Source organism: Emydura macquarii, unplaced genomic scaffold (genome assembly GCF_026122565.2).
Source record: "Emydura macquarii macquarii isolate MOO-44397 ecotype Brisbane River unplaced genomic scaffold, CSIRO-AGI_Emac_v2 contig_1348, whole genome shotgun sequence".
In the NCBI taxonomy this organism is placed as follows: domain Eukaryota; kingdom Metazoa; phylum Chordata; order Testudines; family Chelidae; genus Emydura; species Emydura macquarii.
Genome location: NW_027131485.1, coordinates 12345863 through 12362364, shown reverse-complemented (window position 1 = coordinate 12362364; position 16502 = coordinate 12345863). Strand labels below are relative to the sequence as shown.

Below are 16502 nucleotides of genomic sequence, written 5' to 3'. Positions count from 1 at the left end.
AGTAACTTACTCTTTTTCCAGCAGAAGCTGCCTTGTGTCCACGTACTGCTGGTCTTGTCTGTTTCTTGCCACTTAAAATAATCCCAATCCCTTTGGAATTGACTTAACTCTAATTCAGTGACAGTTATAGTGATGTATGATGCATGACCATTTTGATATCTATGCCAGTTAGCCCTCCCAATGCTATCCCACACTACATTGTCCACTTCTGAAACGTGTCTGGTTACTCCACTGCTCCAGGGTCACCTGACTGGATGTTCCCCTTCAGTTTAAATGCCAGTTAGACCCTTGACTATCTGCATTTGCAATTTGCTTTCATTGCAAGTTCCAGGATCCCCAAGCCATTACCACAACTATGCCCCAGGCTTGCCCAAAATGCATAAAGCCTACCACTAGGAATCAACCCCCTGGGAAACCACCCCCAGAGTGCAGCATGCTTTTATCAATATATTGCTGCACTGTGTGGACACAGTGATTCATGAGCAAAGTAGCTTAAATGGTTGCATGCACAGCAGTGTGGACATGCACTATTGGTTTAGTTAAGTTGCCACTTTCTCAGAGATGAGGCTCTTTACTTTTTTGTTTTAATTCTTTAAAGCACATCACATAGAATAGTTTTACTGCGTGTTAGCATTTCTGTGTAACTTCTTAAACTAAAACATGTCAACTTTTCAACAGGGCCTGGAAGCCCTTGGCTGCATCAGAAAATTCTACATGAAAAAACCCTCAGCAATTTCTCTCTTCTCTCGGGCTGCTCCTGCAGAAGAGCCAACCGACTCCAAACTGAGTGAGACTCCAACGATATTCTATGAACCCACCATCGACTGTACTCTGAGAATGGGCAGAGTGTTCCCCTACGAAGTCAACTGGAATAAATGGGTGCAGATGATCCATTTATAAGAAATGGCATGCGGTCATGCTTGCTTGTCCAGCTTGCAGTGGTGAATGATCATGGAGGTGAAAATTCTCATGTGTCCCATAACTTGTGCTCTGCCTGTCATTTTGTCATGTTTTGTTAAATAAATTGTTTCTGCTTGAGAATTACTTCAGGCCTATTTTAAAGCAAACATTAAATTGTATGGTTATATATGTCTTCAAACACAATCAGCACCTTGAGGAGGGAAACTGCATCATCTTAAGAGAGGGCTTTGGATACAAACTTCGGTACCTGGAATTGATTTCTCAAATTCACATCAGAAGCTGTGGTGGTGTATGTGATCAGAGATCTCTTCACCTAAAAGGCTCTTGCATTGTTAACATTACTATCAGATTCTACTTAAAGCAAGATGCAAATGAAGTAAGATTATTTCATAAAGGCCAGATGAGATCATTATGATAATTTGGGCTGACCATAGGCCTTAGAATTTCATTCAGGGATTCTTATCTCAAACCTTTTTCAACAGACTTTTGGTTGAAGTAGAGCAGATCTTAGACACTCAACCTTGGTCTCTCTCCCAAAAGTTAACTACCCTTGCTGTTTTAATTGTATCTTATTTCCAGTTTGAACTCTGACTTTCAGTCATTGGATCTTGTTCGGCCTTTGTCACTAGATTAAAGAGCCCTTTATGATCAGAAATCTAATGCACAACTATTGTATGTCTTAACAAAATGAAAAGTGGGGGGAAAGGATAGTACTTGAGATTGCCCAGCCAGAGCTCAGACAGTACTCCACATCCTCCTAAACCTGTCAGCAGCCTTTGACACAGCTGACCATGCTGTTCTTGTAATCTTGTCTTCCTTACTCTTCTCTCTCTCTCCTCACCTGGTTCTCTTACCTCTCTAACTGCTCCTTCAGCATGTCCTTTGAAGGATCCTCCTCATCCCCCTTCAGCTTTCAGTGGCTATTCCACAGGGCTCTGTCCTTGGTCCCTTTCTCTTCTTCACCACCTTATCTCTGGGGCGTCTGATCTGTAAACACAAATTCATCTACTATCTCTGTGGATGATTCACAGATCCGCCTTTCTACTCCACACTTGTCTCCTTCTGTCCAGACTAAAATCTCTGCCTGTCTCTGGCTCTCAGCAAAAACTCAACATAGTTATAATAGAAGTCTTAGACTATGGGTATGTCTACACTGCTGGGGCTGTACAGAGGAAGGCTGCATCTGCCATCGACGCAGTGCAGCAGAGATGCCGCGGTACGGCAACATAAGTTGACGGGGATATGCAAGCTACATTCTGTACATTACATAACTTAGGCCAGCAGTGGATGCCGACCGGAGATACGCAAGCTGTGCCAGTTGACTCAGGCTTGCGGGGCTTGTGCTCTGGGGCTATTTAACCGCAGCATAAACTTCTGGGCTCATGCTGCAACTGCATATTCATAACTTACAATACAACCATGATATATACATATAGCTTAGCTAAGCTAATCATGTTTAGCAAATTATACCTTTTCCAATGATCACTTACATGGCATATTTTGTAAGCTGTTATAATTGTCATAGTGGTATTATAATAATTGGTCACTCATATTTCATACAGTGTAATAGTATAAACTGTTGGCTTAACATTGGTTCTTGGCCCTCTTACTTTACTTATCCATAAATTCATACTCCAAGTGTCCACTGGTCTGCACATTCCCTCATACGACCTGTGGCCAGTTTCCTTCAGTGAGGTGTTCTTAGTCCCATATATTGGTCCTGTGAATGTTAGGTCTGGGACTTCAGTGCTGGTTTGTGTAGAGGATGACCTACCACTGCTATCAGTTCCTCCATTAGCTCAAGTGGCAGAGATCTGTACAGTGGATCTAAAAATTCCAACCTTCCTGATGAGCCATAGAGGTATCAAAGTGGCGGGGGTGGGGGGCCTTGCTGCTTTTCTTTCACAGTTGTATATGGTTTTTCAGAGCATAGAAATGAGAAGTTACATTACACCTGGTTATTTGACACTGAATAAATAGGAGAATATATGTCTATATTGAAATGGCGTAGCTTTAAAGGACTTGAAAAGCCCATTTAGTAAAACCATTGGAAACTCTTAATTTGACTTAAACCTAGCTTGTATTAACTCACTAAGGAATCAAAATACATCAATATAAAATAGGTTTAAATCCTACTGTGTGTATGAACACAGGTTTGCACTGATTTCACTAAGTGGGAGGTTTTTTAAGCACACAATTAGTTAAACCAGTGCAAATTTGAACACAGACAAGGCCCCATTTAAATAAGCCTGAAGAAAAAGGACTGTGGTCCAGCAGTCAGGACCTTGGTTTTAGGTCTTATGAGAAGAAAGCCACATTCATTCACAGTGGCCTCACACCATCCAGGGACAGGAATTAAATATTAAAACACAACTAAAATGAAAATTCCTACCCATCAGTCTGATCACATGCCTTGTATGCTGCATCTCTCTTCACCTGTCTCATCTTTTTCATTCATAAGCAATCTAGGGCAAGAGGACTGTCTCTGTTTGGTTTTTGTACAGAGCATAGTACAATAGGCCCCCAGTCCTGTGAGTTCAGTACTGATCCAGGGGAAGCATCACCCACTGAACCACTAGCATGACTTCAAAGGTTTTATTTGGCTGTCTCCCATCTAGATACTGACTCCTGCCTGACTCCTTAGCCTGCAATCTTAGATCACAGCTGTAATTAGTAAAAACCCTAATTTAATGCATCCCCATAAAAAGAGTATTGTTGCAGTGGGAATTGCTGAATAAATAACTTTTTGCATATAATCTCAAAGGCAGTTCTTGATCTAATAATGTTTGCCATCAGGCAAATGTGCAGCATAAGCATAACCTTCAGCCCGAACCATCAGATTATGGTGAATGCCTGCACTAGCAGCAGCAGCCAGTATTAAATTAACATCACACAACAGCTGAAACTAGGGACATTTATTTCTACCTTACCATCTTTCATACAACCCAGCTGGGGAATTTTCAAACAGTAAAAATGATACTGACAAAATTAAATCTGAAGCGAAAGTTAGTCCCTCCACCTGTGGCCACACTGGATATTACAACACTTATAGAAAGTGGTCATGGGCTCATCAGCTGATCTGGTCTGAATCTGCATGAAGTAGGCCCGAGGATGCTCACACTTGGGACACGGCTCTGCAAAAGAAACCAGAGGAACTACAGTGAGTACAGCTCCCAGGGCTAGCAAAGCAATCCTTCATTCTGCCAGGGGAGCTCATTTTCAGGGCTGCTCTTACCTGAAGGACTAGAATTCAGCCTTCCCCAATCCATTCAAGAGAGATTTCAAAATATCCACTTGCTCATTTTTTATGTTATAGGAGAACTTAAAAGGCCTTCAGGGACAGATTAATAACTCAGGCCACTGTACTTGAGGACACTCCCTAATGCCAATGAATGTAACATGTTGGAATCTACCTGGTTTTTAAGGTACTGGGGGGCAGTAATGATGCCCTGATGGTGACTGAAAGGCAGGTCCAGAAGCTGCCACTTTCCCAGGCCAAAATCTTGCAGGATAGGGAGCAGATTCCAATCAGAGTAGGGAAATGCAAGCACAGAAAGGGCAACAGTTCCATGCAGGTAAGCAGACCCACTGGTGCTCTCATAGTGCAGGGTTGGAGTTGAACAGGTCTCCTATCCTCTGGCAGGAGATAGGGGAACAGTACATGCTATATGGAGTCTCTTAGGCAGAGGTGTCAAATGGGGTTCAAAGGGCTGGATTCCATTTTTAATTATGATCCACAGGCTGGGACATAAGTGTGGAACTTCATGTTCCGCTCAATCCACAGGGGAGCTTCCATTGTGCAAACCCTCTCAGTTACCAAAGATCAAGGATAGAGAACTTGATATAATATCTAAGCTTCCTTACATTCCATCCCTGATGGTCACATTCAGCATTGCTCATATATGCTCCCCTTCAGAACTTAGAAAACGCTGATGGTGAAAAAAGAAAAACTCTCTCTCTCCCTCTTCACAGTTTTTTTGTACATTTCCTTATTCTTCCCTTTCCTTCCTTAAAACAACTTCCATCTGGGCTGGTCTTCTCTTCCACCCTTCCCTCCTCTCCCCTCCCGCTACAATGATTAGCAATTAAATAGTTAAAGTATTTATTAAAGTGTCACCACTGGACTTTAGAATTAAGACTGAAGAGCAGTGAAAGAGTTCACACTTCTCAGATTCATCATCTTAGGCTGCAGCTGATTTGGGAAGACAGCATTGTAATTGCTTACAGGCAGTTCACATTTGGAAGATTATTTTCACACCCCTTAGAACTAGAAACTTACTTTTAAGAACCATTAAAGCTTGGAGTGCAAAATGTGAATACTGCCTACAGACCAGATAAATACATCAAGCGGGCTAGGTATCTAACAGCCCTGCTCTAAGGGATAGATAATATAGTGCCACGTTATTCTACAGCAGGGGGGGGAACCTTTTTTCTGCGAAGGGCCTGATGGTGGTACGTGGAAGACGGCTGAGTGTCCGCCGCCGAAAAGGGGCAAACGGCGGCAGGGTTTCGGCGGTGGGCACTGCCCCCCCCCCCACGGAACCCCGCCGCCGCCAGGGCTGGACCAAATGATTTTGCGGGCCTTATACGGCCCGCGGGCCGGACGTTCCCCACCCCTGTTCTACAGCATGGAAAAAGCCTGCTTCCTTTAGAAGTCAAATGTGGTTGATTAGCCAGAGGAATGTCCCAAAGCTAAATTAGATTATTTCCCATTAATGGCACTGTACCACCCCTGTCAGGCATTCAGGATGGCGAGAGAGAAGCTCGCTTCCTAACACTGGGAGGTCAAACTCCACACTAGCTCCCACCAGCATCTGAGAGGTATGTAAAGGACAGGGGACGGAGAGCTGATGGCCCTGTGCTCCTATCAGGCACTACAGCTCAAGCCTCTCTGCGTCATCGCTCCATGCAGCAGGAGGCTCAATTATCTGGAAAAGGGGGTAAAAACAGTAAGGTGGCAAAATCTGCCGATACGAAATTACTCAAGACAGTTAAGTCCAAAGCAGATAGCAAAGAGTTACAAAAGGGATCTCACAAAACTGGATGACTGGGAAACAAGTTGGCAGATGACATTCAATGTTGATAAATGGACACTGAACGACATAATCTCAAGTATACATACAAAATGATGGGGTCTAAATTAGCTGTTACCACTCAAGACAGAAATCTTGGAGTCATTGTGAATAATTCTTTGAAAACATCTGTTCTATGCAATGGCAGTCAAAAAAGCAGACTATTAGAAACCATTAGGAAAGGGATAGATAAGAAGACAGAAAATATCATAATACCATATCAATCCATGGTATGCCCACACTTTGAATACTGTGTGCAGTTCTGGTCACCCCATCTCAAAGAGAGAGATGAAAATTGGAAAAGGTACAGAAAAGGGAAACAAAAATGATTATGGGTATGGAAGAACTTCAGTATGAGGAGAGAGAAAAAAAAAGGATTTTTCATCTTGGAAAAGAAATGAGACAATATGATAGTGGTCTATAAAATCATGACTGATGTGAAGAAAGTGAATAAGGAAGTGTTATTTACCCTTTCACATAACACAAAAAAGGGACACCCAATGAAATTAATAGACAGCAGGTTTACAACAAACAAAAGGAAGTACACCTTTTCACAGAATGCACAGTCAACCTGTGGAACTTCTTGCCAGGGGATGTTGTGATATAGCTTATAAAAGGCTTTTCAAAAGAACTAGATGAGTTCATGGAGAATAGGTCCAACAATGGCTATTAGCCAGGATGGGCAGGGATGCAAACCAGGGCTCCAGGTGTCCCTAGCCCCTGCTGCCCAGAAGCTGGGAGTGGATAACAGGCTCATTCACTCAATGATTGCCTGTCCTGTTCATTCCCTCTGAAGCACCTGGCATTGGCTACTGGTAGCAAACAGGCTACTGGGCTAACAGGACAATTGGTCTAGCCCAGTATGGCATGTTTATGCCGGAGGGCAGGGCGGCTGAGAGCTGGTCTGCCAGCAGCTCTGCCCTGGCCTGGCTTGTTCCTCCTGCTCTGTCCCTAACAGCAGGGGAGGGAGGGGTGACACAGCAAGGCACCAGCAGCCTGGGTGGCACCAGCAGCCGAGGCCGGTGCAGAACGACACTCACCTGCTGTGGAGTCCACGTTCTCCCAGGCCGCAGCACCACCCAGCACGTCATCCACCTCCTTCAGCTTCGGGTACTTGCGGCTGCTCACCTGGGGGGACATACAGGCCACAGGGGCTGGAACTGGGGTGCAGCCGCAGCCCTGGGCTTGACGTGGCTACGGGGCTCCCAGTTTGGTTCAGGGGCTCTCCTCACCCCCGCCCCCCACGTCCAGTCACATTCCGGCCATCCCGAATTCCCCCCACACGGCAAGCAGGACCCCGCCCACATCGGCCCCGCCTTCCCCAGCCAGCCCCCTCACGCAGGCCAGGCCAGCCCCGCCCCGCCCCGCGCTCCGAGCCGGTTGGCTGCTCCGCCCTTGGAGGCAGGGCTAGGGGGAGGGCGGTTCCCCCCAACCCCTGAGGGGCACGTCGCGCCTCGCTCCAGGGCAGGCGACAGCCAAGGGCGCTGCCCCCGGTGCGCGGGTTACCTTGCGCGTGACGTTGCGCACATAGGGACACGTGGTGCAGGCGAAGCGGTGGCATCTCGCGCCTTCCTCCGCCACCAGCACGTTCCCGCAGGCCGGACAGAACAGCAGCATTTCCGCTTCCGGCTTGTCACAGCCCCGACTCTTTCCACTCTGGGTCACAGGAAGTCCCGCCTACTGCCGCTCAGGTCCCGCCCTCCCGCGAGCCCGGCGCCCGTAGGTTCCGGGCGGGCTGAGGGATGGCGGAGGAGGCCCCCGAGGAGGAGGAGCTGGCACACGCCGAGGTGCTCGAGCTGTTCCAGGAGGGGCTGACCCGCCTCGTGCAGGACCCGCTGCTCTGCGACCTCCCCGTGCAGGTGCCGCCCTGCGCCCGACCCGCTCCCCCGTGGGGAGCTCCCTAGCCCCCTGGCAGCGCCCGCCCGGCCGCCTTCCTCCACCCCCCGACTGTGGGGCGGTCAGTGACCGCCAGGCTCCTGCCGAGGCACCGGCGGGGACAGAGCTCTGGAGAAGGGGAGGTGGTTGATTGAGGGGGTGTGGACCAGCGGGCAGAGCCCCACAGCTGCAGGGGGCAGGCACTTTGAGCCACATGGCTCAGAGCAGTAATGGGGCTGCAGGGAGCAAGGTGCAGCCGGTGCTTCATCTGCCCTTCTCTCTGGACAGGTCACTGTAGAGGAAATCAATTCTCAGATTGCACTGGAGTATGGCCAAGCTATGACTGTGCGGGTGTGCAAGGCGGATGAGGAAGTGATGCGTAAGTCCCAGACGTGCTGGCCCCTCTTGTGCCATGTGGTGTTTGTTGGGGTTGTGTTGGGAGTCTCTCGGGGTATGTCTACACTACTATAAAAAGCCCACAGCACTCAGTCTCACAGTTCAGTTCAATTGCCTCTGGCTTTCAGGGCTCAGGCTGTGGGGCTAAAAATTGCAGCATAGATGTTTGGGCTTGAACTGGAGCACAGGCTCTGAGATGCACCTCTCTTGCAGGTGTGTGCTCCCATGGATGCCTGTGCTACATACAGGTTTTTTCCTGGGATGTAGACATACCATCTTGAGTCAGATCATGCTGGAGGCCTGTCATAGTTCACTGGCCAGATCTGCAACCTAGAGTGAGGGGAGGGGCTATAGGTGAAGTGGGTCCACTGCTGCATGTATGCTCTAAGCACCTGTATTTGTCAGGTTAAATGGCACACCTGCAGCGACAAGGCTGAACTGTGTGCTGTGCAAATCTCAGGCACAGTGCCTACCCCATCACTGTGAGGTGACCTTCCCTAGCATGTGTAGGGGTGGCATTGATGAGCTCTGTAAAGGAATGCCATGCTTAGTGAAAGAAGACTACCAGCAGGGCTGGGTTTTTAATAGGATCAGAAGGTTGAGGAGAAATTCTAGGAAATTCAATCCAGGACAAAAGTATTGAGCTAGAAAGTAATCCAGTGCAGAGGGTGCTGTATCTTGAGGTTGGGTGAACTCCTCCACATGGTGCCCTACCATGGTGACATTGTGATGGGTGCTAGATTGATACCCTGCTGGCAGGATTCAGATCCTGCGTGACAAGGAGTTTACCAGAGTATTGTAGCTTAGTGCCTTCTCACCCTGCTCGTGCAGCCTCGACCTCTTCTGAATCAGACACACAGAGTGGGGCCTAAAACACTGTGCCACAATAAAGTAGAAAACTCCTGTGTGACCTTGACACAGCCAAGCAGACTCATCCCTACCTCACTTCTGAGCAGCCGCCAAGCTGGCTTTGTGTTATCCAGTTCCCAGCCTGGTTCCTGGGGTTACGGCAGTGTAGGCTTTTGGATTGGAGCATTAAGGAAAGCCCACTCATAGTGTTGCTCTTTATTCCCCACAAATAGCACAAAGCAGCTCCACTTAAAGTGCAGCTTCAACAGGTGAGGGTGGGAGCTGGAGCTCTGCCTCCCTTCAGAATGCATCTCTGGGGCCACAGCCGAGTGACAGTCTTTTCCCTTTTAGCTGTAGTAGTGGTACAGAATGCCAGTGTCCTGGACCTGAAGAAAGCCATCCAGCGATATGTGCAGCTGAAGCAGGAGCGGGAAGGTGGCATACAGCACATTAGCTGGTGAGTTGGGGGCTCCGTGAGTAGGGGAAAGAGGTGCTGGGGCATTCTGATGCACCTTGACACTACCGGTTCTCCTACAACAAGGGGAGTGTAAAGCAGACATCAGCACAATCCTGTTCCAGTTTCCTTTTGTCTCTTGGAGGCGCATAAATCCTGGCCTTCATTTGGTTAGTCAAACCAAGAGACATAACTGCAGATGGGGTCCTATGTAAAGCACATGTGGGGCAGTAAGAGCTTGACTGTTATAGCTGCTCACTTACTCCTCTCTGGGCAATCTGTGGACAGGTGGGAGCAGAGGGGTGGAAGGGTAGACCCCAGACCGAGCAGTTCACTGCTTTCACATCTCCGGTAGCTCAGGGAGCAGCACTTGCACTCGCTTGAGTCATGTTCATTACTGTCCCTTCTCTACTGTTGTCCTTATTTTCTAATCCTTTGTGGTTTGCTGCTTTTCCTGCTGCCATCTGTTAAGTCATAGAATTTTGCTTTTACAGGACATATGTGTGGAGAACCTATCACTTAACCTTTGCTGGAGAGAAAATGGCAGATGACAGAAAGAAGCTGAGAGAGTAAGTAGGAGGGTTGTTTGATCTTCACTGAGCCTGTTGGGACTAGAAAGAGGTTTGGCTTGATCTGTGTTGCCAGACTGCACATCTGTAAAATGTTTGCGTACAGGGACCGGTCTTATCCCTTTGGTTCTGGTCAGATTTTCCAACAGGAAGCTTGAAGGCAGTGACTGCATTGACTCAGGGAGTGCTTCTTGAGTTGGTGTCACATTCAGTGAACGAGCTGCATCTTTCTCCCCAACCTGGTCTCCAAGTGCACCTCCTCTGGTGTTTGGTTTCTTGCTCTTACCTGTCAAGGTGGGATCTCATAATTCTCCCCACTCTCAGAGAAGGACCCATGCATGGCTCTCTCTCTGGGGAGAGGATGAAGTGCAAGTGACAGAGGGCAGTCGGTCACTTAATGCATAATTGGAAGGTGCTGACATACTGCGGTAAGAGGGGTGGGAGACTGGATAAACAATTCTCTGGTTACATGACTATTTGGTGCTCTGCCAGGTGAGGAGGAACCTGTAGACTAGACGCATAAAGATTTGTTCCTGGGCATATAATACCATAACTCTTTCTTCAGGTATGGCATCAGAAATCGGGATGAGGTCTGCTTTATAAAGAAGCTTCGAAAGTGAGCTGTAAGGTATGTCCTAAATCTTCATGCACACATTCTGTAAGCCTCCATCTTCTTTAATCCAGGACCATAGCGCTCAGGCTCGAGTGGCCAACACTGCAACTCTCAGCTCCTGGAGTGTTCCAAAGTTGTTGCTGCGTCCCAGTCACATTCAGCCACTTGTCCTACTGCATTTCCAGATCTCAGTAACATAGGCTGGAGAGAGGCTAGGTAGGTGACATGCCTCATAATTATGCTCTGGTGCTGTTACTGGTGTATCTGGTGATAGGGGGATTAGTGACTGTGACATGGTCTGGATTAGGGGAACCATTTATAATATTTAACATCAATATTTCAAAATTACAGTAATTCATGAAATATGCCATGTCAGGTACTGTTAGAAAGGTTATAATTTGCTAAATATTATGTGTGTCCTATTTGTATTACAAGTTATATATATGTTTGATATAACTGCATTTCAACTTGTGCTGTGTTTCTGGGTGACACCCCAGACAGAATGGCAGCAGTAATAAACTGGCTTAATGAGCCTAGAGAGAAGCCAGAGCTACACTTGATGAGGCACCAGGACAAGTAAGAACATGTCATATGGCCAGGGGGTTCTCTCTGAGGCTTTTCCAGCCATGTGCTGAGGGCTTGTGTTTGAAACAAGCCCCATGGCAATCCACTATAAAAGGCAGCTGCACCACAATCACATCCATATTATCTTCAGCCCTGCTTTCTACCTCTGGATCAACTCATCTACAACTGAAGTTGTGAAACAAAGGACTGAGACCCACCCAGGTATTAGATGTATACCAGAGGGACAACACAAGCCTACAAACGCCACAATTCTATTGAAAAAACTTGATATACATGGACTTTCAAATCATTTGTATGTATCTGATTGCTTTGACCATTTAACATTTTTCTTATTTGTTCCTTTCCTTTTATAATAAACCTTTAGTTTTAGTTACTAACGGTTGGCTGGCAGCGTGGTATTTTGGATAAGATCCAAATTTATATTAATCTGGCAATGTGGCTGACCCTTTGAGGTCAGGAGAACATTTTGGTAAAGGGAATAACGTATCTCTTCACTGGACATAGTGGCTGATTGGGAGCCAGAGATTGAAATGCAGTAAAAGAAGCTGTGTACTTCTGCTTTGGCTTCTTGATAACCAGTGTGGGGGAGTCAAAAGCACTGTTTGTGGCTGGTTGGGAAGTCTAACTTCAGTGTTACTCACCAGTCCTAGGAGAATCTGCTCTCCTTTTGCAGCCTGCCCAGACTTTGGCCTTTTCAGGTGGTCTACCCTAGGCATGGACACGTCATATTTTAGAGCTAATAAATACTATTCTCTAAAGCAGCACTATAGTTACTGATTCAATGCTTATACAAACCACATAGCAAAAACATAACTAAATCAACCTACATGTTGAAAGTGGCAGAACCAACTTGTTCGGGTATTTAATAAATGGCCCACTATTCTTCCATCTCATGCATTTAAATAATGCTGACATGTCTAAGAAAAAGTTCTTGACACATTTCACAGACATCCTTAACTCGAGCCATAAGATTATAGTGGAGCAGCAGTTCTAGTTCAGTTAAGGTCACACATCTACTCTTTAAAACACATCTAAAGTACTCTAAAAGCACAAGGTGACTTGAAGTGTTTTGAAAATTTCTGTGCCTCATGGAGATGGGTGTATTCAGGGTAGAGCTAGAGGTCCCCACCTTAAATTTCAGCTGTTTACAAGAATCATCTGATTTTTATTTATTTATTTATTCATTGCCATACTTGGGGCTCAGACTTGCTTCTTTATAAAGCAGACCTCATCCTGATTTCTGATGCCATCCCTGAATATAGCATTATGTATATACCCAGGAACAAACACCTTTATATCACCCAAACTAATATCGCCCCTCAGGATTTGTCTCAGCCTCTACCCATTTGGGGCAGCAACACTGCTGCATGGGTTGACCCAAAGAGTAAATTGCACATGTGCAGCAAGTCTAGGGCTCTGTTGAAATCAGGAAGAGTCAAAGTGGACACTGTGTAGACTGCATAGCGTCCTCTGCAGGAGAGGAGACTGAAGCCACCTAAACAATCTGTCCAGGTATAGGTCAGGCTGTTAGTTTCTAACCACCTGCTCAAAGAGAGGAGCTATCTTTTCACCCTCCTCCCCAGACACAATATCAGATATCACTATAGCATCAGTGGTTCCAGGCAAGTCAGATCCAAGAATCTTTGGGCTTTCAGGTTCTTTGCAGCTGAAACATCACCTCTCCATCCAAGCAAGGGATGATTGAAGAGGTCTGGAGGAGGTCTCCAATAAGGCCCCAGGCCTGCCAGTCTCCTCAACAACTGGGGGGTCAGGAACATGTCAACAGGGAGTGTGGTCCAAACCTTGCTACAGGTCTCAGCATTCTTCCTCTATCCTACTGGAGATGATCCAGATTCAAGAGAGCATTCTGGGAATAGTAACAAATGTGGAGGGAGAAACAGGCATCCAGCTCTTTGCACAGAATCTGTGTGGTCCTAGGAGGAGGAATCAATAAGTGTTCCGTGACAGAGCCATTGACAGGATATGGTCTTTTCTGTCTAGCAGGAGACAAAGATGACACTGAAACTGAGGATCTGTGCTTCTTTTTAGGCTCCGTGCATGTCCCATCTAGATCTGAGGCAAGCATTGGAGCCAAAAGGTGATCTTGGGCTGCCACAGTGACAGAACTTTTCAGAACCAAGGAGATGGCTGAAACTGAGAGAGACCAGATCAGCAGCCGACAGGTTTTGACATCGTTGGATTCAGTGATGCACATGGGCTTATCTCCCTAGTTCCTGAAGCTGGAGGCGGAACAAGTTTCCACTTCTGAACTGTGGCATCCCTGTCAAAATCAGACGGATCCAATAGCTTTGATATGTGGGAACCAGCACTGCTAACATTGGCCATCTTGTGCCTATGCTGCTTTTTCCTCAGTGCCACAGCATCTGAAGCCCTTACAGCCCTACCTCAGAGGCAGTGCTTACATCCATCTTTCAGGATCTGGAAGAGACAGACAGAACCGACCCTAGTCCTGCCGGGTTTACGTCAAGGTCAGCTCGCTGTGAGGCACAATGTATGGCACCGGAAAGGGAGGCTGAACAGATCCTTGACTTTTTTTTTTCCTCAGAACCTGGGCGGTAGGATCTGCCCATGTGACTCTCAGTTTGAACATGTATCATGCTGGAGGCTTGACTGAGGGAGCCTCAGGAACCAAATCCACCCCTGCTAGGATCTGTTGCTTCTTGGAATTCTTCAGTCAAGCGAAACCAATGGAGGCCACCAGAGCTGAGGCTCAAACCTTGGAACTGAAGTCTAAACAGATCCAGAGGTTTAGCCTCAAGGGCTTCCTTAAGCAGCAGGTATTGCAGACACAACTCCCTGCATTTGTGGGTGCTGGGGGTGAAGGACCAACAAATCAGATACCCTAAAGGCAAATAGCCTTCTCCAAGACATTTCAGGTGCCGCACATGATTGTCTACCAGGAAGACAGCCAGGCAGGAAGCACATCTTTTAAACCCCAGCTTTCTTTGCTTTTTTGGTTCTGCCACACCAGGGAGACACACTAACTACTCACTAACTCCCAGTATGTTAACATTAAATTTTTTTTGGAGGAAACAAGATTCCAGAGGGAGTTCACTTCCTTCCAGGTAGGCTGAGGGTGGCACAGTACTTATAAGTGGGAATATGCATCGCTACTTGGAGAAATAAACATTCTGTAAAGGCACAGTGCACCACTAGGCAACCTTAATTCTTTATTAATGAAGAATTTGGGCAGTTAATATAGTTAAATGCTTTCAGCCAGCATGTGTATTTTCAATACTGTAACAAGCATAGGATGTGTGCTTACTAAACAGTGCTGGTGTGAGGCTGGCATTTAAACTGTGGTGGCCAAAACTGTCAGTCTTGGTTTATTAAAGTTCAGCACCTGAATCTAATGTCATTTTCCGAATGCCAGAGGAAGCAGCAGCAGCAGTGTAGCACCAGGCTGTTCATCTCAATGCCTAACTTTAGTTACCAAATTACAAAATTTTGTCTTGGGTGCATGTTTTTGGTTGTTTTTTTTACTGCCAAGCTCTTATTAATTGGTGTAGGAAACTTTGTGCCTCATACAGGATGTTTAACAATCCTAAGGTAACTCTAAATAAAACACAGCAACATACACCACTATGAGAGTGCCCAGCTAGTGCACAAGGTCACTTGTCAGCCCAGCATGGCCTGTGAGAATAGTGGAGGCAGTAGCAATATCTTCATTTCTAACTCTTTGATTACAGCTGCAGGCACAGCACTCCCTCTGCATGAAAAGGACTCACTCCATGCTGTTACTGGAGCAGGACCAGCCTGCAGATTCAGCATCTTTCTAGAAGAGAAACTTGTGGCATTTCAAAGAAGAGCAGCAAATGCAGCAGGTGATGGAAATTCTTACAGAGGTTAGCATTTAAATATGGGTGTCTGCTTTTGCTGCCACCTAGCTATGAAGGACAAGTGGTGAACTCTTATGCTTTTCAGAACTCCCACCATCTGCTGGCACTTTATGCTACCATAGACGTAATCCTTTATTTCTGGCTTGACCAGACTTTGGTCATCAGGAAAGACACTGAAGCAATCAGGCCACAGCGATGCTGTATTGATCCTGAGCTACTGCAATCTTAAAAAAGGAATAGGGTGAGAGCAGGATTGCCTCTAATATGAGGTCTTTTCCAAATTCTGAAACATTAAGGGATCAATAAGAAACAAATGGTGGTGGGGCCTTGAGCCCAAGAGATGGGAATCAGACCAACAGCACCTATATAGAGAGCAAGCAGTCAGAGAACTGGACTGTATGGAAAATGGCAGTATTTCAAGAGTCTCTATCATACGGACCTACCTCAAGGAGACAGACGGGATGTGATGGCATTGGAACAGGGGACTGGCCTCTATAAAACAAGATGAGGCAGCAGCTCCATGTTGCAGGATGCAAAGGCTTATATATGTGTGCATGTTTAAATAAATTTAATAAAGTTGGTGTGATGGGATGGTTGTGGGTTTAGAGGAGAAGTGGAAGGTTGTATGGTGTATAGGATCAGGACAGAAATCATTAGTAGTTCATCCAGTTCCTACAGCAAGTGAATTATTACCCAATCAACTATGAGAATTTAAACATATTGGAAGAATTGTCTGTGAAGGTTCCCACACAGCTGTACCACCTTGCTAGAAAACAAGTCCAGGACCTCTATGGTCGCATTCTATGAGATGCTTCCAGTTCCACACACAGGGCCAGTTAGACAGGCACAACTACAGGGACTCAATGTGCGGATGAGACCATGGTGTAAAAAGGAGGGTTTTAAGTTTATTACAAATTGGGGAACCTTTTGGGAAAGGAAGAGCCCATATAGGAAGGACGGGCTCCACTTAAACCAAAATGAAACCAGATTGCTGGCATGTAAAATTTAAAAGGTTGTAGAGGAGTTTTTTAACTAAGCACTGGGTGACAGCTAACAGAGGAGAAGCACACAGCTCAGAGAGAGACTTCCTTTAAGGGAGGAACTGTTAACAAGGATTCTCTATAGCCTAGTAAAGAGGAGAGGATAGAAGATGATAAAGTACAAGTAGAAACTGAAGAGAACAGGCAAATGAAAAAGGTTCCTATTCAGTCCTGAAACTTTTAATCAGTTGTGCCAACATAATGAAAAAAAATAAACTCCAGACTGGTGATGGGACACTAGATCAAGAGGGCCCTGAGTCACTCTAGA

The 16502-nt window shown here is 46.3% G+C and overlaps 3 protein-coding genes across 7 annotated transcripts in view; 2 read left to right on the top strand and 1 right to left on the bottom strand.

Moving 5' to 3' along the window:
• GTF3C1 (general transcription factor IIIC subunit 1) overlaps nucleotides 1-1044 on the top strand; it is a 70931-nt gene extending 69887 nt beyond the window's left edge. For both annotated transcript variants that reach the window (XM_067551190.1, XM_067551189.1), the window contains exon 37: nucleotides 679-1044. In XM_067551190.1, the coding sequence (XP_067407291.1) occupies nucleotides 679-900 (222 nt within the window). In that variant the 3' untranslated portion in view covers nucleotides 901-1044. The remainder of the gene's footprint in view (nucleotides 1-678) is intronic.
• Nucleotides 1045-3821: 2777 nt separating this feature from the next.
• On the bottom strand, nucleotides 3822-7657 carry POLR3K (RNA polymerase III subunit K). The gene is made up of 3 exons (XM_067551200.1): nucleotides 7500-7657; nucleotides 7034-7121; nucleotides 3822-4055 (listed from the first exon to the last, which is right to left on the bottom strand). The coding sequence occupies exons 1-3, from the start codon at nucleotides 7608-7610 to the stop codon at nucleotides 3928-3930; spliced, it is 327 nt and encodes a 108-aa protein (XP_067407301.1). The 5' UTR covers nucleotides 7611-7657; the 3' UTR covers nucleotides 3822-3927.
• An 8-nt stretch (nucleotides 7658-7665) lies between these two features.
• Nucleotides 7666-16502, top strand: part of SNRNP25 (small nuclear ribonucleoprotein U11/U12 subunit 25) — a 42693-nt gene continuing 33856 nt past the window's right edge. The window contains exons 1-6 of one of the 4 annotated variants that reach the window (XM_067551198.1): nucleotides 7666-7852; nucleotides 8157-8247; nucleotides 9465-9570; nucleotides 10062-10136; nucleotides 10702-10764; nucleotides 15045-15452. In XM_067551198.1, the coding sequence (XP_067407299.1) occupies nucleotides 7736-7852; nucleotides 8157-8247; nucleotides 9465-9570; nucleotides 10062-10136; nucleotides 10702-10756 (444 nt within the window). In that variant the 5' untranslated portion in view covers nucleotides 7666-7735 and the 3' untranslated portion in view covers nucleotides 10757-10764; nucleotides 15045-15452. Of the gene's footprint in view, nucleotides 7853-8156; nucleotides 8248-9464; nucleotides 9571-10061; nucleotides 10137-10701; nucleotides 10765-11246; nucleotides 11847-15044; nucleotides 15453-16502 lie in introns of those variants that run through there. The other 3 variants (XM_067551197.1, XM_067551196.1, XM_067551199.1) reach the window with 3 other exon arrangements.

Bases quoted from the DNA above. Each gene is read 5' to 3' on its own strand.
- POLR3K (XM_067551200.1), bottom strand. From the start codon at position 7,610: ATGCTGCTGTTCTGTCCGGCCTGCGGGAACGTGCTGGTGGCGGAGGAA. The intron at 7,122-7,499 runs GTAACCCGCGCA...ATGTCCCCCCAG, and splicing joins TGCGCAACGTCACGCGCAAG to GTGAGCAGCCGCAAGTACCC. The intron at 4,056-7,033 runs GTGAGTGTCGTT...TTTCTTTTGCAG, and splicing joins GAACGTGGACTCCACAGCAG to AGCCGTGTCCCAAGTGTGAG.